The sequence below is a fragment of the Penicillium nucicola genome, assembly GCF_028828085.1.
Source record: "Penicillium nucicola strain IBT 29836 chromosome Unknown utg000002l, whole genome shotgun sequence".
Lineage (NCBI taxonomy): Eukaryota > Fungi > Ascomycota > Eurotiomycetes > Eurotiales > Aspergillaceae > Penicillium > Penicillium nucicola.
Window position 1 is genome coordinate 3,023,794 of NW_026643126.1, and position 20,875 is coordinate 3,044,668.

General features: G+C 48.9%; 8 protein-coding genes across 8 annotated transcripts; 6 read left to right on the forward strand and 2 right to left on the reverse strand.

The window, feature by feature from the left end:
• Positions 1–327: 327 nt before the first annotated feature.
• On the forward strand, positions 328–2,211 carry N7511_002903 (metallophosphoesterase family protein; the record flags this gene model as incomplete). The annotated part of the gene is made up of 2 exons (XM_057125328.1): positions 328–482; positions 543–2,211. 2 exons carry the CDS (start codon positions 328–330, stop codon positions 2,209–2,211), a joined length of 1,824 nt encoding a protein of 607 aa, XP_056987487.1.
• Positions 2,212–2,375: 164 nt separating this feature from the next.
• On the reverse strand, positions 2,376–3,680 carry N7511_002904 (enoyl-[acyl-carrier-protein] reductase; the record flags this gene model as incomplete). Its single annotated transcript, XM_057125329.1, has 2 exons — positions 2,376–3,420; positions 3,487–3,680. The coding sequence occupies 2 exons, from the start codon at positions 3,678–3,680 to the stop codon at positions 2,376–2,378; spliced, it is 1,239 nt and encodes a 412-aa protein (XP_056987488.1).
• Positions 3,681–5,456: 1,776 nt separating this feature from the next.
• Positions 5,457–7,142, forward strand: N7511_002905 (glutamyl-tRNA(Gln) amidotransferase subunit HER2; the record flags this gene model as incomplete). Its single annotated transcript, XM_057125330.1, has 4 exons — positions 5,457–5,592; positions 5,649–5,973; positions 6,028–6,203; positions 6,256–7,142. 4 exons carry the CDS (start codon positions 5,457–5,459, stop codon positions 7,140–7,142), a joined length of 1,524 nt encoding a protein of 507 aa, XP_056987489.1.
• A 311-nt stretch (positions 7,143–7,453) lies between these two features.
• On the reverse strand, positions 7,454–9,313 carry N7511_002906 (SPRY domain-containing protein; the record flags this gene model as incomplete). Its single annotated transcript, XM_057125331.1, has 1 exon — positions 7,454–9,313. The coding sequence occupies one exon, from the start codon at positions 9,311–9,313 to the stop codon at positions 7,454–7,456; it is 1,860 nt and encodes a 619-aa protein (XP_056987490.1).
• A 658-nt stretch (positions 9,314–9,971) lies between these two features.
• On the forward strand, positions 9,972–11,560 carry N7511_002907 (snoRNA-binding rRNA-processing protein ENP1; the record flags this gene model as incomplete). Its single annotated transcript, XM_057125332.1, has 3 exons — positions 9,972–10,340; positions 10,396–10,646; positions 10,693–11,560. 3 exons carry the CDS (start codon positions 9,972–9,974, stop codon positions 11,558–11,560), a joined length of 1,488 nt encoding a protein of 495 aa, XP_056987491.1.
• A 1,851-nt stretch (positions 11,561–13,411) lies between these two features.
• Positions 13,412–14,498, forward strand: hacA (transcription factor HAC1; the record flags this gene model as incomplete). The annotated part of the gene is made up of 3 exons (XM_057125333.1): positions 13,412–13,614; positions 13,668–14,122; positions 14,209–14,498. The coding sequence occupies 3 exons, from the start codon at positions 13,412–13,414 to the stop codon at positions 14,496–14,498; spliced, it is 948 nt and encodes a 315-aa protein (XP_056987492.1).
• A 515-nt stretch (positions 14,499–15,013) lies between these two features.
• Positions 15,014–15,789, forward strand: N7511_002909 (putative SNF7 family protein Fti1/Did2; the record flags this gene model as incomplete). The annotated part of the gene is made up of 2 exons (XM_057125334.1): positions 15,014–15,058; positions 15,199–15,789. 2 exons carry the CDS (start codon positions 15,014–15,016, stop codon positions 15,787–15,789), a joined length of 636 nt encoding a protein of 211 aa, XP_056987493.1.
• Positions 15,790–17,689: 1,900 nt separating this feature from the next.
• On the forward strand, positions 17,690–19,948 carry N7511_002910 (ankyrin repeat domain-containing protein; the record flags this gene model as incomplete). Its single annotated transcript, XM_057125335.1, has 3 exons — positions 17,690–17,823; positions 18,613–18,822; positions 18,883–19,948. 3 exons carry the CDS (start codon positions 17,690–17,692, stop codon positions 19,946–19,948), a joined length of 1,410 nt encoding a protein of 469 aa, XP_056987494.1.
• Between the last annotated feature and the right edge of the window lie 927 nt (positions 19,949–20,875).

Genomic DNA, 20,875 nt, shown 5'->3' on the forward strand with positions numbered 1-20,875 from the left:
GGAATTATGATCGATCGAGTCGATAAGAAATAGAAAAGGCAAACGAAAGAATCAATTGAAGATCGCGAGGAGAAAATCAGCGACGGGGGAATGGAGCAAAGAAAGATATGCCCTGCGGAGATCGAATAATCTTTGAGATGCAAATCCGAAGATGTTGGGCTTCACGTGACCCCCGCAACTCACCGGTACTGTAACGGTCCATACACATCTTATCGTCGTCAGGGCAGCTCCAAGGGTCCTTGATTCCCCCTCGAGAGCTTCTATTTAGCTTCCACTTTCGCCGTTTTAACTGATGCTATTGTCCATTTGATTCTCTAGTTGTTGAGCATGTTGCCCATCTTCTGGCTACTTCCGTCGGCGCTCGCCGCGCAACCCTCCGCGCCCGAACCCATCTCCGCTCCGCTTCGCGCTCTGGATTTCGGGCAACTGAATTTCTTACATACGACTGATACTCATGGCTGGCTGGCTGGTCATTTGCAGGAGTATGCAGCTGTCTAGCCTATCCGGGAAGCTTTGCCAAGCCATACTGATCTAGATTACAGGTCGTCATACTCTGCAGACTGGGGTGACTATGTATCGTTTGCAACGCGCATGCGGGAAAAGGCAGAAGCTCAGGGACAAGACCTATTGGTCATAGATACCGGGGACAGAGTTGAAGGCAACGGCTTGTACGACTCGTCTGAGCCCAAGGGCATCTTCCTCTCGGACATCCTCCGGCAACAACATATCGACTTGTTGACGTCGGGAAACCACGAACTATACAAGCAGAACACATCCGAGGCTGAACTTCTCACCACCGTTCCTAATTTCCAAGGCAACTACCTGGCTTCCAATATTGATATTTTCCACCCTACAACCCACGAGCTGGTACCTCTTGCGCCCCGATACAAGAAGTTTACTACCAACAAGCAGGGTATCCGTATTGTAGCCTTTGGCTTTCTTTTCGACTTCACCGGAAACTACAACAACACTGTGGTCCAGCCGGTAGAAGAAACGATCAAGGAAGACTGGTTTCAGGAAGCTATTCGGGATAAAGAGGTCGACCTGTTCCTCGTGATCGGTCATGTGCCCGCCCATTCTCCCGAGTATCGTGCAATCTTCAAGACCATTCGAGGCATTCGCCGGGATACTCCAATCCAATTCTTCGGTGGACATCAACATATCCGCGATTACGCCAAATACGATGACAAGGCCTTCGCTTTGGCAAGTGGCCGGTTCATGGAGACCGTAGGCTTCATGTCCATTGACGGTCTTACTACCGGAGGCAAATCCGGCCTACTTAATTCCGTCCCTGTGTTTAAGCGAAGATACATTGATAGCAACCTCTACTCTTACCAATACCATACTGGTCTCGACCAGGATGCGTTCCCCACAGAGAAAGGTCAGAATGTTTCCCGATTGATTGCCAAAGCACGCAGCGAGCTTGAACTAGACAAGGTCCATGGCTGTGCTCCCCGCGAGCTTTGGATGTCACGGGTCAAGTATCCCCACGAAGCCAGCATTTATACATGGCTTGCGACTCAGGTCATCCCCGACTCGTTGCGAGATGATTCTCGAGCGGATGTACCTGCCCTGGCTATTGTGAATACGGGAGCCATGAGATTCGATATCTTCAAAGGCCCCTTCACGCAAGATTCGACATTTATTGTCTCACCATTTACCAGTGGTTTCCGCTATCTGAAGAACGTTCCATATGACAAAGCCCAGCTGATGCTAGAGGTTTTAAACAAACAGCCACAAGTGCTGTACGCATCGCAACATGGAGGCGAGTCATCACATACCACACTCGCACCTCTTGAGCAACTTGCATACCCCGAAGACGTGGTAGTCGATGCAACAAGGCCATCGTTCTTTGGTTCCGGGTCTGCCCAAATCCCCATGTCTGGTGATAAGCCCACCAAACCACTTGTGCCTGGTTATACGACAAAGGACGATGCAGGCACGGATGGCGATGATACCATCCACGCTCCGATTTCCTTCTATCGAGTTCCCAATTGTATTCAAGCACTCGTATCTGCTAATTCGTCCGAGACCCCGGAGAAGGTGGATCTGGTCTACATTGATTTTATTGAGCGTTATATGGTGCTCGCGGCTAAATTCGCTGGTCTCGAGGTCGACTTTGCGAAGGAGAGCGATGTGTACATGCCAGGAATGACCATGACGAACCTGATTCTGGATTGGGTCAAGACACATTGGAAGTGCGATGAATGAATAACATACGTTAATGATAAATGAGTTTTGCCTTCGTTTATAACACCATACTTTTGAATCCATTTAGTTGATCATATCTGCATTTGGCGTAGAAATGAAGTATACCCACAAACGACTATGAAAATGGGCCCAATATATATCATACATCTTAACTTGATCCTAAACTATTCATCGCCGCCAGTGAATGTGAAAACGCCCTTTCCACTGCGATAACCACCTAGAGTACCCTGTACGGCCTCAGCAAGCTCAGGACCCTCAGAGTCCCAGTTCCACTTGACATCATCCACGGGAATATCCTGGAATTTACCAGCCCGAGTCAATTGAAGCACATCCTTGATAGTGTTCTCCTTCAGCTCAGGGTTCTTATCACCCCACCTGCTAACCCAGAACCCATCAAACGAAAGGTTCTTAAAGATCAACAAACCAGACGGCAAAGCAACAGGCTGCTTCGACATAGCACCATAGGTAACCATATGCGAATCCGGTGCCAGAGTCTTAGCTAAAGCAGTAGCATTCTTTCCACCAACACAGTTCAACGCAAGACGAATCGGCTCCCGACCCTGACGCGTCAATTCATGAACCATATCGCGGAACCGACCATTCAGCATCTCCTCCTCAGTAACAACAGCAGTAGCACCCAGCGCTAGAAGCTCCTGCTTCAGCACCTCGGTCTCTTCAGGCGTGCTCCGCTGCCGAACAACATTAAGCGTCTTAATACCCCACTCCCGTCCAAGTTGGATAGCAGCCCGACCAACGCCGCTGTTCGCGCCATTTTGAATAAGCCACTCTTCGCCCATGCGCATCATATCCCACGCACAGAAATCGCGGATCATACGGTATGCCGTGACGGGGTTGACGCTGACAGTGCCGACCTGTAGTGGGGTGAGTCCGTCCTTGTTCTCGATCTTGATGAGCTGAGATTCGTCCAGCTGGGCGTGTGTGCGCCACGCGCCCTGGCCGGTGCGCTTCATAATGACCCAGTCGCCCTTGGTGAGGGTTTTGACTCCTGCGCCGGTGGAGAGGACCTCGAAGGCGCCTTCGTTGCCGCCTACTGCGGCGGGCTCGGTGTTTCCGAGGGCCGTTTGGAAGGGTGGTTTGCTGGGGTAGACGCCTTGAATCTGGTTCACGTCTGCTGGGTTCATTGGGGCTGTCATGAGGCGGAGGTTTACTTGGGTTGCGTGCGGCGCAGAAATCGAGTGCTTGTGAAGGCTGTGCGATTGATCAGTTTTGTTGGCTCTTGGACATGACTAGGAGCTCGAATTGGTTGTTTTTTACCGGAGGACATCTTTGGGCTCGCCATATTTGGAGTACATCAGTGCTTTGGCTTGGGTATAGCCGTAGACTGAAATGTATCTCCGGCCGTATCCCGTCGGAGCTTTGCCAGAGTGCACCAGGGTAGGTGCGGCTCGAACAGGGGCCCCGGCATGTGTACCCTGAGCTACAGCTCGTAATGCGCTTCGTGAAAACATATTTTGGTGAGGTGGTTGGGAATGAAGTAAGAAATTAACGAGCCATGCGGATGACGTCGCTCGGTAATGTCGCTCGGCCCGATGGAAAGACTCACATGACTGTGATGGGATCTTCATTTCTTCCGAACTATGAATTCTTATAAGTTTCATTTCAATATCGAACGAGGATATAGTCCAATTCTATTGATTCTATTTTCTCCTATTTCATGTCTCATACGAGAATTTGTCGTTTGTCAAAATTTATCTTCGAGAAACCTGAAGATGTCTCGAATCCTAAATGGTTCGAAAAAATATATAGAGCTATGTAACTGCTTGAAGTTTTTTACTCATTAAGCTTTAGTATATAGTCCCTTGAATTCTTCAACTCATTTCGAGAAAAGATTCTAAGTCTACTAAAAATAGGCTCAGGGCCTCATGCATATCCATCGATTTCGAAAGGAGTACAAGCCAAGGTACTGCAATATGGGGAAAAGAAGACCTCAGCTCAAAGCAAACCAGCATACGAAGTAACATATTTGCTTTAGGACTTTGTCATAGACTATACAATACCAAGCCCCTAGGGGAATTTAAGTAGATTCATAATCATTGGTTTATATAGCGAACGCACTACATACTTAACGCAACGAGAACCTGCAAGGACTGTGAGTGACCGCCAATGCGGATTCTACAAAAGCACAACAAATGAAACGAGAGACGACAGTCATAGTCTAAGTAAGGCTCAAGAAAGTCACAGCATCTTTGATGTCGTATATGACCTTGACTCCCTGAATGGCTGCTATACACCGTAATCCTGATGAGGCTCGTCAGACTAAACTCCCACATTGAACTAGTGTACATGACTGGAGCTCTTTTGTATTATGTTTTGATATAAAAGAGGACCTAAAGAGGTAAAAAATTCCGAAGAATCATTGCGGAAATAGATAATATAAATATAAAATCGCTGTGATACTGTTCAACTCCGTGGATGAAGAGGACGTGTGCGAGCAAGACAAGTTAGATACATATGTGCCACAAGCATTGATGCTGAGTTCTGTTAGTTTGAGGTTTTCCAACATCCATGACACTTCGTTGCATCAATTATATATGCTAGCCTTCTGATATCTTCACCTCTGAAAGAATGTGACTTAAAGGAAGCCCTACGGAGCGGAGCGTCACATTTGATTCAAGCTTTACACCTTCTAGGTACAAGACAGAACTCAATCTTTCTCCAATCCCTTAAAAGTTACCCAATAATTATATTATCATCTTGAGGCAATACACATAGTGTCTAAACAGATTGGAAACAGTTTATGCAAAATGTGTTCATGTTCCGCTGTAACCAGATCCATAACTATAGGAAGTAGCGGACGGGGTTCCAAGGCCTAGTTTGAAACTTGGCTCCTAACCTTCCTCATACTTAAATATGTATTTTACTCATAGGAGTAAATCAAGGTTGCTTTTTGAAAATTCCCCCGCTTCCCACCTATTTCCAGTGTCAGGCACACAGCCCCTATCTAGAAACGAAAATCGCGTCTATGCACTATCTTAGTAAAAAGAGAGAGAAATGCAGAACATACTAGATACTAATCAGAAATATATTCTATTTTCTATACATAGACTTCTTTTTTCTTTGTGATCCCACATAATTGAAACTAAGTTATAAGTTAGTTAAGTTAAATAGTTAATCTAAACCGGAGGTTTATATAAGAACCTCTATGTAGCGCACGGACCAATCGGGGAGACTTGTATTTCCGCGGATCTTCCACCAACAACCACACCACACACCCCAAGGCCTAAATGTCCCTATTGCGCGAAGCTGAGAAATGTGTCGCTAACCAATACACACATGGTATCAATGCATTCATAACACCGCTATCACGCACGGGGCCATGGCTGGACCGCGTGAAGGAAGCAGATGCGCGCAAGGAATCAGGTAGCTCCCATTGAAGTCCGCACTCAAGACCAAGACTGACGACTGTATTTAAATAGGCAAGCCTAAATCCGCCGTCGATGGCCGTTTGATCTCTATCAAAGATAATATCTGCACACGCGACATGCCAACAACATGTGCATCAGGTATCCTGGATAAATTCATGAGTCCGTTCAATGCTAGCGTTGTCGACGAATTGGAGAATGCCGGTGCAATCGTTGCTGGGAAAACAAATCTGGATGAGTTTGGAATGGGATCCAATTCGATCAACTCGCATTTTGGTGCTGTTAAGAACCCGCGTCGTGATGGGAGTGGGGAGCACCTCTCTGCTGGTGGGAGCTCCGGTGGAAGTGCTGCTTCGGTTGCCGCCGATCAATGCTATGCGTAGGTGTTCATGACACCATGAGAAATTACCTTGGCTTACTGGAGTTAATATAGCTCGCTGGGTACAGACACTGGAGGCTCCGTCAGACTTCCGGCTGCGTACACCGGAACAGTGGGCTTCAAGCCATCATACGGCATGATCTCACGGTGGGGTGTGGTAGCGTATGCCAATTCCCTGGATACAGTTGGTATTCTGAGCAAAACCACCGCTAGTGTACGGGATATCTTCGGTGCGGTTCCATTCCTAAATCGCTGCCAGCCAGCCCGCTAACAGGACTATAGGTCTCCTGAACAAGCACGACCAGCGCGACCCAACCAACTTATCCATTCAATCTCGCGCACGCATCAATGCGTATCACCAAACCCCACGCCTCGCCTCACGACTAACATCAGCGCCCCTCCGAATCGGCGTACCAATTGAATATAATGTGTCCGAACTAACACCGTCGGTCCGGCGAGCATGGATTCTATCTCTAGCCCACCTCCAGAAACAAGGCCATACAATTCACCCAGTCTCTCTACCTGCCACAAGACACGCCCTCTCGGCATACTACATCCTAGCGCCAGGCGAAGCATCCTCAAATCTAGCAAAATACGATGGTGTCCGCTACGGCACTCGCGCCGAAGGCCCAGACGGCGACGGCAAGCCAGAAGGGTATCTCTACGCCAACACGCGCGGGCAGGGATTCGGAACCGAAGTCCAGAGGCGAATTGTGCTAGGCACGTTTTCTCTCAGCGCCGATGAGATGGACAACTACTTCATCCAAGCCCAGCGTGTTCGGCGTCTTGTTCAGCATGATTTCGACTCTGTTTTTTCCGCTCAACATCCGCTGCATGTGACTGCTTCTCGGGATGCACAGGACGATTCGGAAACGCACCCTGATGTGGATGTTTTGATATGTCCTACCGCGCCTTCTTCCCCGCCGCGCTTGTCGGATTTGATGGATCCTAAGAAGAAATCTTCTCTTGATGCCTATGTCACTGATGTATTTACCGTTCCGGCCAGCCTGGCTGGTCTACCTGCCGTTTCGGTGCCTGTCACCGTACCTGGGCAGGGAGATGAGGCGGAGATGGCGGGTATTCAGGTTGTTGGCCAGTATGGAGATGATGAATTGGTTATGAATGTGGGAGAGATGTTGGAAGGGAGGCGTTTTGATGAGGCATCGTGATTGCAACTCAAGTGCTGAGGGATCATTGGCCTTTTCATTACTTTGTACCAATACTCCGTACTTTGTCTAGATAGACATGCTTGCATACTTGATTTAAGTTCGAATGTGGATATTTTATTCAACGGCTGAATTCATAAATCCGTATATACTCGGACTCTGGTTGAAATTTGGTATCAAAGCTATTGTGCCACTCCGAAACGCCTAGTATATATCATAATCCACGCCCAAGAAGCAATATCTGTCCAAGACTCCTCGAGAAGTCGGTCATAGCAAACTCGCCTTCACGCTTCTCCCGAGTTCTCACCAAACGCTCAACTCATCTCAACATCCCCATCCCCATCACCCTCCGCATTTCCCACAATCTCAACAGCCAACGGCGTCCCAGCCGTTCCAACACTAACGCCATCATCACCAACACCAGCAACGGGCGTCTCGCGGTTACTATTAGCCGCAGAATCAGACGCACCAACCGTGCCAGGCGTATTCATAGAAACAGACTCAATCGCGGCCCCAACACCACCCTTGAAAACCTCCGCACCACCTACAGCCCCAGGAGCAGATCCCTCCTCTAGCCCACCATCTCCAGCAGTGTTGTTGTTCCCAATAACATCACCGTCAACCCCGCCCCAGGTAGTCATGGCCTCGACTTCATCGACAATATCGGCGACGACGTCTTCGACAATTTGATCGTTGAAACGTTCGCCCATGGGCCGGATACTGGCTCCCGATTCCGTTGTTTGGGGCGGTCCTACCCACCACGGCCCCTCGAACTTGCATTCAACCGCGCCGCCGCCGTAGCAGCTCACCGCTGGGTAGTAGCCTATCATTCCATCGTCGGCGTTCTCACGCTCCCCGATGCCGAGGTTGTTGGTGCCGCTTGCGAGACGGCTAGCTGGGGGGAGGAAGGCGTAGAGCTCTTTAAAGGGTGTTCCCATTTCCTTTCCGTTCTTGAAGACCGTTATGCTTGATCCTGGGAGCGTGCGGAGCGTTGGGTCTTCAGCGTTTGTGGGTGATGGATGACCGAAGGTAGGCGTTTCCTTGAGGTTGAATGCATAGTCGCGGAGATGTTTTGTCGAGAACACGTTTGATTGTTGCCAGCAGAAGTCTGATTTGTAGTGGAAGGGGATTCGGTCGCGGATGATGTTTGATGCTGTGGGTGGGTATGAGTGTTGCGAGGAGTGGTGTTTTGGGTCGTCAGTTGCTGGGTCGTATGTTCCTTCTACTATCTTCTTGTGGAGGGATAGAGAGGGGAGGGTGATTAGCATGCCGATGACATCGCCTTCGTTGATGGCTTCGCCCTTTGGGAAGAAGAAATCGCAGCGCATGCGGTTTACCACTTCGCCGTTCACGTCACGGATGCCATAGCCGTAGCAGTCGACTCCGACGTTGGCGTCTAGGTCTGCTTCGCGGCGTGCGAAGCCCATGCGGACGTGGCCGCGTGGTGAGGTTGTTGATCGGCCGTTCTGGGGTGGGTTTTCGGGGTCGTTGACTATGCCGCTGATGATCCGGGCTTCGTAGTAGTATGTGCCTTCTCGGGCGCAGACATTCGCGCGAGCTGTATGCCATGCGTCACCGGTGGTTACCGCAGTCGCGGTCTCGGAGAATGTGATGGCTGCAGGTGAATCTTCGAAGCTGAACCGAGCATGGTAGGGACGAACGTCTGTCTGTCGGTATTTGATGTGGGAGAATTCGGGGTCCGCAATGGCGTAGCTGTAACGGAAGCCATTCTTGTTGGTAAGTTTGTCGACGACCTCGTAGAAATCCCAGCTTTGACCCAGTACGTCGGAGGTTTTCCTGCTCACGTGGTTCAGCTGGCGAGGCTGTGGAGGGTACATGTCGGTGGACTTTGGCTCGGCGAGGAGCAAAGGCCGGAGGATTTGCAGCTTTGAACTGGGGAGGGCGGTGCTTGGTGCAGCTGTTGAGCGCTTCTTGGCTGGGGGAGCACTCTCAGTGTCCAGGCCCTTGGCTTCCCTTTTCTTGCGACTGTCCCTTTTGTTGCGCTTTGTCCGACCATCGCCTTGGAGAGATGCGACACTACCAGGGGCTGGGGATGACCTTGGATTCAGATCCGAGAACTGCGTGTTGAGCAATGGCCCGCCATTGGGAGGTAAAATCGGGGAGTTGATGTTGGATGAGGGTGCTGAAGACCCAGGAGCTTGACCGGATGCCATATTGCAGGCTAGGTAATGTACCACGCTTGACAAATAAAGCTCAGTATTTTGCTTTTATACTGCTGTTATATTGATGATTATATTGCTGTCGGGATGCGGTCATTCAAAAGTTGGTATCTGTATCGAAGAAAGTCAATCAATGGAACCAATACCGCTTCGATGGGATTCAGAAAGGTGTCTAGAGCTTTCGGTCCATTCAGTCAAGGCAGGGTCCAATTCAAACTTACCCAATATAGAAGGGCGCGTTGTTTCAATATGCTGTTCGCAACACGCTAGGTGCGAGGCGCGTCCACCCGGAGATACCTATGTGAGAGGTCTTGGCCCTTGTAATTTCGCAATAAAATTCACAGGCTGCCTCTTAATGGAATATGTTTCCCTGATCTGCAGCAATGAAGACAACAGTACGTATATCTTCAGCTGATTTCAATCATGCACGATGATCGATCTCCTTGAGCGGAAAGGCGGTGGCACATTCATGGCAGAAAAGTGACGGCCATGAAGGCGGTGTGTTGACGGGCGGTGGAACAATTGGGGGGCACCGCCTGGCAGAAAAAAAATATGACCACACAATTTCTATGTGGGCTTTGCTGCGAGGATCCTAGGAGCTATTCTCACGTTTTCTTTTGGGAGCTATCTGTCACCAGAAGTCACATTCACTATGCCCAAGGCAGGATCTTCCCGGGCCGCTGCTGCGGCTCGCCGACACAACCCTCTCGCCGAAGATATTAGTTCCGCGGGGCACCTTCGGACACAGAGCAGCAAGAAGGGCAAGGGCAAGGCTGGAGACGACGAGGATGGCGAAAATGGACAGGGATTCATCGATGCAAAGATGTCGCGCAACATTCTACAGATGGGTCAGGAATTGGCGGACGAAGATGAGGCCGAACAGACCCTCGCCCGGGGCCCGGCCAAGTCGAACGGCGCATTTGAATTCGATACTCGGTTCGAGGAGGAAGAGGAGCCTTTTTCTGACGACGAGGGCAAGTTTGGAGCCGATGACTGGGTTGATGATGAAGTCGAGGAAGTTGTAAGATATTTCCATCTCCAAGATCATATCGACTCATGCTAATATATATGTACAGGAAGTCGATCCCAATGATCTAGATATGTTCAACAAATTCATGCCAGGTCACGAGGAAGATCCTATTTTCCATCCCCGGGACCCCAACGCCAGCGGCCAGACCACAAACCTTGCCGATTTGATTCTAGAGAAGATCGCCGAGCACGAGGCCAAGCAGGCTGGTGAACACAGCGGTGGACCATTCATTCAAGGTGGTGGATTGCCCGAGGATGCTGTCCAGATCCCGGCCAAGGCCATTGAAGTATACGAGAAGTATGTGCTTCAAGTGCCACCAAGTAATCCAAGCTAATCTGTCTAGGGTCGCCACGATTCTTCGCCGCTACAAGTCTGGCCCTCTCCCCAAGCCCTTCAAGATCATCCCCACCGTACCACACTGGCAAACCTTCCTGGAGATCACCGAACCCGCGGACTGGACTGGCAACGCCGTTTACGCCGCAACCCGAATCTTCATCTCTTCCAAGCCTTGGGTCGCCCAGGAGTTCATCAACATGGTCCTCCTGGAGCGCACTCGCCACGAGATCCGTGAAACCCGCAAGCTGAACGTCCACACCTACAACGCTCTGCGCAAGGCTCTGTACAAGCCCGCTTGCTTCTTCAAGGGACTCCTATTCCCTCTCGTCGCCAGCGGTACCTGCACCCTGCGCGAAGCCCACATTGTCTCCTCAGTGATTGCCCGTGTCTCCGTTCCCGTGCTGCACTCCGCCGCGGCCCTTCTGCGCATGTGCGACCTCGCCGCCGAGCAGTCCATGACCTCCCTCGAAAGCACGGGTGCCGTCAACATGTTCATCCGAGTCTTCCTGGAGAAGAAGTACGCCCTGCCGTACAAGGTCATCGACGCCGTCGTCTTCCACTTCATGCGTTTCCGCGCACTCGACCCATCGGAAGCCATGAACGACGGTCCCAACGGCCTTAACTCCAAGACCTACAAGCTGCCCGTTCTGTGGCACCAGTCTCTGCTGGTGTTCGCCCAGCGGTACCGTAACGACATCACCGAGGATCAGCGTGAGGCTCTGCTCGATCTGCTTCTCGTCCGTGGCCACAAGGATATCGGTCCTGAGGTCCGTCGTGAATTGCTCGCTGGTCGTGGACGTGGTGTTGTCGTTCCTGATCCGGAGATGCAGAGTGCTCTCGATGCTGGCGATGATACGATGGATGTCACTATGTAGGGTGTAGATCCGATCGACGGATCTTCCACTCCCGCCCCGCATGTCTTCGCTTACGATTTGACCATGAGCACTGTTGCACTGTTTCTATGGGATGGCGTTTCATATTTATTTTCCTCCTGTTTTCTTTTCTCTTTTGCCTCGGATGGTCTGCATATAATTCCCCTGGTGTCAGGTTTCCAAAAAATTGGGATGAATATAAGCCGAAGTCTACATACTGTCACTCCATCTTGCAAGTAGAAGTAGCATCTATGGATACTGTAAAACTTACTAAACATAACAGACTACTCCAGGGCTGTATGGACACTCATATGATCAGTCCGGAGAAGACTTCAATCAAGCTTCACTTTCGGCTATTTCATCTCTCTTATTCTGGAGTACTCTTTGCCTGGTGATATTGTCCATGCTTACATTCGACACGCTAAGAGGGATTGAATAGCCGAGAGTAAAAGAGAATCTTATTTTTCAGTCTTCTTCGGGCAAATCCTAATGAAGTGGTATACTACAGCAATATCGTGTCTACAGTAAATGGTGTATGATCCTAGGGTCCGCTAGGAGAAGACCATTGCTTCAAGTATAAACATCCAAAGAAATCACGCACTATCCAATGTCCATGCACCATCCCATGCACATGTACAGATTCAATAGAACGCTGCAACATCTGAAAATAGGAGTGACTCCTATTCCAATGCGAGACAAACCGAGGGGCCCATACCATAATAAACTCCAACTCGTTTCAGCCCCTTCCCCCATCCCCTCCTCCCCCCTCCCCACCTTCCGCAACGTTCCAGACAATTCGATGTAATCCCCGAGAGACTTGACAGTCCTTTGCTTTCCCTCGAATCTCTGTTTCACTGCTAAGTTAGTGCAGTACGACGTTAAGACTGAGGGGGTGTGCCGCCAATTCCACCAATCCCATTCACCCCTTCATAGTCCGTGGACATTGACCGTAGCAAAGCAACAATCACATTCCATGTCCCTCAGGGGGAGCCGGAGAAATAGATTGACGTGCCTAGATCGCTGATTGGTCTCTTGTGGGACATTCTGATGGACTGGCGAAGCTGGGTCCACTTGGCTGTTCGAGACTGTGTGAGTTGGGGACCGGACTGGACTGCGGGCTCGGAGGGGACGAAGTCCGTGTGGTATAAGTTACGGGAAGGAAATGCACATTGTACTGTAAGTTAGTGGAGGGGCTGAGGGCTGATGTGATATTGGAGGTGTTGCATTTTCATGTGGGACATTGATGTGTACTGTAGGAAGATGTGTCGATTGGATGTGTTCATTGATGATTTGTCGGGTTACTGTACGGAGTATACAGGAGTATTAGAACCTGCACTGCACCGTAGGCATACTCCGTCCTAAGTATAGGGATAGGGGGCCATGGGGGGCCTCGCCTATAGATAGTAACAGGGGCTGTGTGTAATGATACGTACACAACTAGTAAGACGATGGCGAATGTTTCAGAAGCCATGCCCTAATTGGCTGGAATGGATCTGGAACCATGGAATGCAGGGGGAAATGATGCGTAATTTACACCATGGGGGTACTTGGTGGCGCATACAGTCCATTATGATAGGGGAAGTACCCCCCTCCTCCTTTGTTTCCCCCTTCAGACCACGCTGGCCTCTACTTAAGTCTGCCACTTCTGCCACTTCTGTCACTTCCTGCAAACAGACAGTTGTCCTTTACTTTCTCTTCTTGCTGACTCACCCTCTCTGACTCAATTCTCCGGAGTCTGGATCTCCGGTGCCGTGATGACAGCGTGGCCTTGACAGGTTAACATCCCTTACCTCTCCAAGTGTCTTGTCCTCATCAGAAATCACAACCTCGCATCCGGCACCGGTATCCAATATCATGGCCGACACTATCAACCCGTTGGATACGTTGCCAACATCTCCTGATCCCGACATGTACACAATCTCCCCCGCCGACACATCACTGGACTCACCAGAGCCGGAAGATGACATCAAGGAGGAGGATGACGAGAAGAAGCCAGCGAAGAAGAGAAAGTCGTGGGGACAAGAACTGCCAACCCCAAAGACAAATCTACCTCCTCGGTATGTGCTGCCCCACACCGTTTAATTGAGGAATCCATGCTAACAGGATTTAGCAAACGCGCTAAGACAGATGATGAGAAGGAGCAGCGTCGGATAGAACGGGTCCTCCGGAACCGCGCTGCGGCTCAAACATCTCGCGAACGCAAGAGACTGGAGATGGAGAAGCTCGAAACCGAGAAGATCCGCATGGAACAACAGAACCAGTTCCTCATCCAGCGCCTATCACAGATGGAGACTGAGAACAACCGCCTCAGTCAACAGGTGGCTCAACTCTCCGCTGAGGTCCGCGGATCGCGCAGCGCCACTCCCAAAGCCAGCTCCCCCGCCATCGAATCTCCCACCCTCACGCCGACCCTCTTCAAGCAAGAAGGCGACGAACTCCCCATGGAACGAATCCCATTCCCCACCCCCTCCGTGACCGACTACTCTCCCACCCTCAAGCCTTCCACTCTGGCTGAAGCCTCCGACGCGACACAACATCCTGCAGCGGTGTTGTGTGACCTGCAGTGTCCGTCGGTGGCCTCGAAGGAGCTGGAAGCGCCCTCCCTCTCTTCGACCTTTCCGAAGAACCTTCAACTGCAAATGACGTTGCAGCTCCTCTTTCTGACGATGACTTCCGTCGCCTGTTCAACGGTGATTCACCCGCTGAGCCAAATCCTTCTTTCCCTGAAGACGGGTTTGCCTTTGACGTTCTCGACGGCGGAGATCTATCAGCATTTCCCTTTGATTCTATGGTTGATTTCGACCCCGAGTCTGTCGTCCTCGAAGGCGTCCAGTCGTCCAGTGTTTCGGATGAGACTTCTCACCAGACTACTTGCTTGCAGCCCAGCCTTGGCGCGTCCACTTCGCGATGCGACGGGCAGAGCATTGCAGCTAGCGGTTAGTGAGCATTTCTCCCAAAACTGGTCGGCCGGCGCCCCGGAGGCACGATCGAGTTGGGAGTTGTTGTTGACCATGGCCTGGGCAATTGATAGTCTCAGTCTGTCACAACATCATGGTGGTTTGAAATCCGGTCGGCGACGTATTAACGGAAAGCATCGAGGTTCACGGAGTTTCAGGAGTTCTCGCAGATCACTGCTGAGTAAACACTGAGGGTATTTTTTTGGCTTGTATACTAGTTTAGCAATTTGACTGGCTCATTGCTCTTCACTTTATTCTGAGATCCATTGTAGACCTGGTAGATGTAGCCACAACAGCGGAATCTGCTGCCTAACCTGCGAACTACACACGAATAGACTAAAACAGACAAGCCGAGTCTTATCGACCAAAATAAATCAACGCTAAAAATGCACCGAATGCGGTAAGTGACGTTTGCCACGCGCCATCTCCAATCTTCCATCTCCAACTCATTCTCTTTCTCTCTCTCTCTCACACACACACGCCAAACACAACCGCCACCATGGTTCGCAAAGACCCCATCTTCGAAGCCCGCACAAATGTCAAAGTAAGCAACCCCAACCTCCCATCCCACCCAGACACCAACTCCCATCGAACTCCCCGCACTCCCCCCTCGACCCTCCACCAACACCAACACCAACACACCTAACAACCACAACCCAAACCCATACACTAACAAATATCCAGCTCCACTCCAACCGACTAAAAAAAGAAGCCATCCGCGCGGAATCAACCTACAAATCAGAAAAAGCCAAAGCCGACAAAGCCATGAAAAACCACGAATTCCAGATCGCCCGCATCCACGCCGCATCCGCAGTCCGCGAAAAACGGCGCCAAGTAACACTCAAATCAGAAGCCGCGCGAGCCGACGTAATAATCAACGAACTCAAAGCGGCGCAGAGCACGCGCGACACGTCGCGCACACTGGCGCTCGCATCGCGCGGGCTGGACGCTGCGTCGCGGAGTGTGAATCTCGAGCAGCTGGTCGGGCATGCGAACAATTTCCTGGCGAGGAGTGAGGACTTTAAGATTGCTAGCTCGGCGATTGAGGACGTCGCGCAGGGTGTTAGTATGCAGGAGTATGGGGCGGAGGGGGAGACGGAGGTTGATCGGCTTATGGAGCAGCTTGCTGATGATGCCGGGGTTGATATGAGGCGCAATTTGGAGGAGAGTGAGGCTCCTAAGGAGGAGGTTAAGGTTCCTGAGCGGCAGGGGGTGGATGCTGAGGCTGAGGATGGGCTTGGGGCTAGGTTGAGGGCTTTGAGGGCTGCTAATTAGGGCTGGATTTTTTTTGTTTTAGGGTCTTGTCTTGTGTTGTGGCACTACGAAGTTATGGTTGTCTTTTCTTTTTTTGTTTGCGTTTGTTTTTAGTCTTGGTCTCTCGATTCTGTTGTTTGACACTACAGTAGACGTTGAATATATACGTGTGTACAGCGGGATATGTGCTTCTCCGTATGATACTCTACTGATATCCGAGATTGTATGCGAAGGGTTCAGGATGTTATCCCATTTAGCTATGACCTCACCTCCGTTGGACATCTATTGTTCTTTTTATTGGAGTATATCTAACTTGCATTCTATATGTTGAGAACCGGAGAATTTGACTCTCGACTGAAAAGCAACACTACTTAATGGATTCAGGCTTATATCTTAACAACCACAAAGCGTTACTTAAATGATGAAGACCCTATCTGACATCTTCAGAAGAAAAAAAAAATCAAAAAATCAAAAACATACAACAGTAAGGATTCGCTAGTGGTCACCCACCTAACTACTAACTTACCGGCGTGTGGCTTAAGTACGGCTGAGCGGACGGGAAGCCCTGTTCTCCACACCCTGTGGTCGTATGTACTCAACATAGTTGTTAGAAGAAATAAGTATATAGGAATAGAATGGTTGTAATCGTGATACTATTCTGGGTGGCCTTGTCTGCAAAGAGGCTCTTCTTCTCTCGCGGGATTCTCCTGAGCCTCATCTTCAGGGTATTTTCAATTTCACTAAGGACATCATATTCATGGGAACTCTCTATTAGGGAGGTTGGATGGCCGACTAGGCAGACATACCAATTTCGGCACTTGGGCTAGTAAAGTCCACTAACAAGTCGTTGATCACGATCTTGGAGACAGATAACTAGTTACTCGAGGCTATACATATTGCATTCTTGTCTATGATACGGAAACCGAGAGAAAATAGCAAGTATCTAGAGGTAATATGCTTCTTTGAAGCAATACTTTTGCTTATATCTAGGCAGGTCGTACCTAAAGAGTCAGCAACTTTCGTAGGTTATAATTCAATTAGCTTGCATGCTAACCACCGCGATATGGTCAAATTTGTTTTCGTAGAAGACAATGGATTCAAAATAGTACTTAGCGAGCTCGCTAGATAGAAAGGATAAATTGAAACTGATCCCCTCCACAAAATTGGTATACAGTCCCGCTTTACGTCGTCCACACGTAGCTTCGGCTGTTAATATCACTTTATAAGAATTCGAGCCTTAGAGTCTACACCAAAACAATATCTAGAATACTAGAATTACAGTCTCTAAGAAAGTTTTAGAAGATTGGTTTAAACCTCCGGATTCCGATTTTACTTTTATCACTATATAGAACATACATGATGGACAAATAGGCTAGTGGTTTCTTAATGACAAACTATTCCGTCTCTAGCTAGAAAAGGAATCTTCTTTTCTTTAGATCAATAGGTTTGTAGGATGCGGCAAAACATATATATGTGCTACTTCTATTAATCATCTGAGAAATCATCACCTACGACAGAGAGAATACGTTAAGCTAAGAACAGGAGTTGCCTTTTCTTCTTCGACTTCAAGCAATCATCATAGTAGGATGACTGTGATATGTTACGTTCTCTACTATGGCAACTTTCTAAGGGGTTGAATGATACGCAAAAACAACTCCAAGAGCTTTATGCTTCGAAACAAAGTCTTATAAGGAATGTGCTTCGCAATTGTCTTCATAACATGATAAGAGATTTTTCGAAAGTCTTTGTTTTAATAGACGCGTTGGATGAAATTCCAATGTCTACCGTGAGGACTACAGCACTATCAACCATCGAAATAATACGAAGTTGGAGTCTACCTTGTCTTCATCTTTTGGTCACAAGCCGTGATCTCGGAGGCATCCGCGATTCATTGAATCCCCATCAAGACCAGATACTGATAATGAAAAATGCCGCGATTCAGCAAGACATTGTGAACTATGTTGGGGAAAACCTTCAGGCCCATCCGGTCCTGAAAAGATACAAAGAACGCCACCGCGAGATCCAGAAGCTCATTTCAGAACGTTCCCAATACGCGTAAGTACTACTGAAATATGCAGTTTGAACACTACTCACCTATCTTGCCCCTAGATTTCGCTATGCTTTCTCCTTGCTTCAGCATATCAATAATGCTACAAGTCTATCTCAATTGAAGTGATTGGTGTCTTCGTTACCTGGCTCTCTCGATGATGCATACGAGGATATTCTAAGCAAGATACCGAAGGGACAAGCAAATGATGTACGGCGCATTTTAACGATTCTTTGCCTCTCAAGTCGACCCTTAACAGTGGATGGGCTGATCCACGCGCTTACGGTGGATCTTGGTCAAAAGAAATATCTCGATATTGAGGGCCGACCATTTCACATCAATGAAATTCATGTCATGCTTGGTTGTTTGATTGAATTTACCTAGCAAAAGGGTGAATCCACTCAAGAATACAATATGATCCAGATAGCCCACCTCTCTGTGCGAGAGTACTTGGAGTCAGACAAAATCCGCCAGCAATCAACGGTATCTATGTTCGCGATAGAGCATAATTCTTCGCATATGGAGATTGCGCAAACATGTCTTCTCTATATCCTGGAGCCTGAGATTTCACAGAGAGGAAATATCCAGGATAAGCTTATAGACTTTCCATTTGCTTCATACTCTGCCAAGGAATGGCTCTACCATTATCAACAGTCGGGAACTCTAAGCCCCATCCTCTAGAAACTAGTGGTCGAGCTTTTCACGGATCAAAGCGGTTGCTTCAATACTTGGATTGAGCTTCGTGATCTAGGCAGCTCATGGAAGCTAGTTACAGACTTCACAGATACTACAGATAGCCGTCCAACACCTTTATACCAGGCATGTTTGTTAGGAATTGCGGAGGTTGTTGCTGAACTGGTCACTCTCTACGATGTGAATGCACCGGGTGGGCGGTATGGGAACGCATTACAAGCAGCGATATCCCAAGGCCACACCAATGTTGTATACACTCTGCTAGATGAAGCCCCCAGTTTTGATTCTAGCGAAGAAAACTTGAAGAGTACAGAGTAGGCAAACTTGTGTGAGCGGCGGGCGACAGTGATACAGAAGTTGCCAAAAACACAAAGTCCTATCGATGTCAATGCCCGTGGTGGAGAATATGGCACTTCTCTAATTGCAGCATCCTACAATGGCAAGAGAGAGCTAGTATTGATGTTGCTACGCAAAGGGTCAAACATTAATGACCAGGTGGGTCGGTACGGCAATGCATTGACTGCAGCATCACTCAGAGGCCACATCATAGTGGTGCAAGAATTGTTAAAAAGGAAGGCTGATTTCAATGCTTCTACTGTCGGTGGGGATTACGGCAATGCCCTCATTGCAGCATCCAGTGCGGGCCACCTAGAAATAGTACAGACATTACTTCTGCTCGACAAGAACGCAATGCAGTATTCTGGGAGTGAAACTTTTGCAAACGCCTTCCATGCTGCCTCATATAGTGGTCATGAAAATATTCTGCAGGCTCTTGCAAACGCTGGAGCTGATGTCAATGTCGAAGATGGTAGATTCGGCACTGCACTCAGCAATGCTTGCCTCCGAGGCCATATGCCAACAGTGCAGAGACTGATCAAATACGGTGCTACAGTCAATGCTTCCTGTAGGAGATTCGGAAATGCACTTCATGCTGCGTCTCTCGGGGGACACATCGACCTGGTCAAATATTTGCTCGATGACGGGGCCAACGTCAACGCTTCTGGTGGGAGATTTGGCAACGCTCTTCAAGCCGCATCATTTGGCACCTATGATTCTATGGCTCAAGCTGTACAACAGCTAACGAGTAACATACTTTCAGAGGATGCGCCGGATTTTCTACGGGACATAAATGCACTAGAGCTTGCATCCTTGGGTGCGTATGAATGGGATAAAGAGACGCTTGAAGAATTGAGCGAAATGGTGCTATCAATGTTGTTCGACAAACCTTCTACTATGGATTCTGGAAGAAATGATTCATTCCTACATGGATCACTTGTGGACCGTGGGCCATTGGTACAGCTGTTGCTGGATAATGGTGCCCACGTGAATTCCCCTAGTGGAGAATATGGCTCTGCACTTCAAGCCGCATGTTCCCAGGGTCTTGACACAGTGGTAGAAGTACTACTAAACGCCAAGGCAGATGTTCAGGCCTCAGGTTGAATTCATGGTAGCGCTCTTGAGCTGGCATTCAATCAAAACCATGAAGGAATAATAAAGATGCTGCAAGAGGCTGATCGTGGCTTGCGACCTAATGGTTCCCCATACTGATTAACATGGCCTGCAGCTGTCATTATGACTTTCTGTAAATAATCAATTTCAAACCGCTAAAGGTCCGTCATTATCAAGCAAGGAGTTATAGCAATCTGGCAAGCTCTATTATTCACATTCAACGTACAAAATCCTACATAGAGAGAGATATATAGTTGCATTTTTCAGCCTGCCAGGCGCTAGCCCACGGTAATCGATGACTATATCTTCGTATTCTGTCTTCATGTGTGAATCCACATGATAAAGTCACTGCATGTAGGATAGACTTCCCAAGTTCCTTTTAGCAATTATTTTGAATAAGGGTAAGTTTAAAAATCAGGTGAATCAAAGGTATATCATACATTAGTAGAGTAAAAGAAGGTCTAGAGCTCGGAATTATATTTGAATAGAGCGGGCTAAGTGATCTAGCCCCTGTACCCCCCCGCCGTCTCTACACCTCTCACCTATCCTCTCCATCGCAGTGCACAAGTCCCGGCAGTCTTTGGTCTCAGTATGCATACTCTTTCATTCTGTCATATAGTAGAATCAAGGCTAACACGTCAAATCATCTGCGTTTGAATCCGCTGCCAAGAAACTCGGATTGACAGCAGATACGGTGCCTTTGAGACTATTGCCCGGGTCCTCACAGACGCACATTTCAAATGTCCGACATATCAGAGTGCGCTGAGTACTTTGCGCAACGGTAATTAGGCATGGTCTTATGATTTCGCTCACAATTCTGCCTGTGCATGGCTCAATTCGCTTATTCCCATCGCAGACGATCTGTCATTCCTTGGAGCCGCTCATATAGTACTGCCGAAATCCCATTTGTATTCAGCA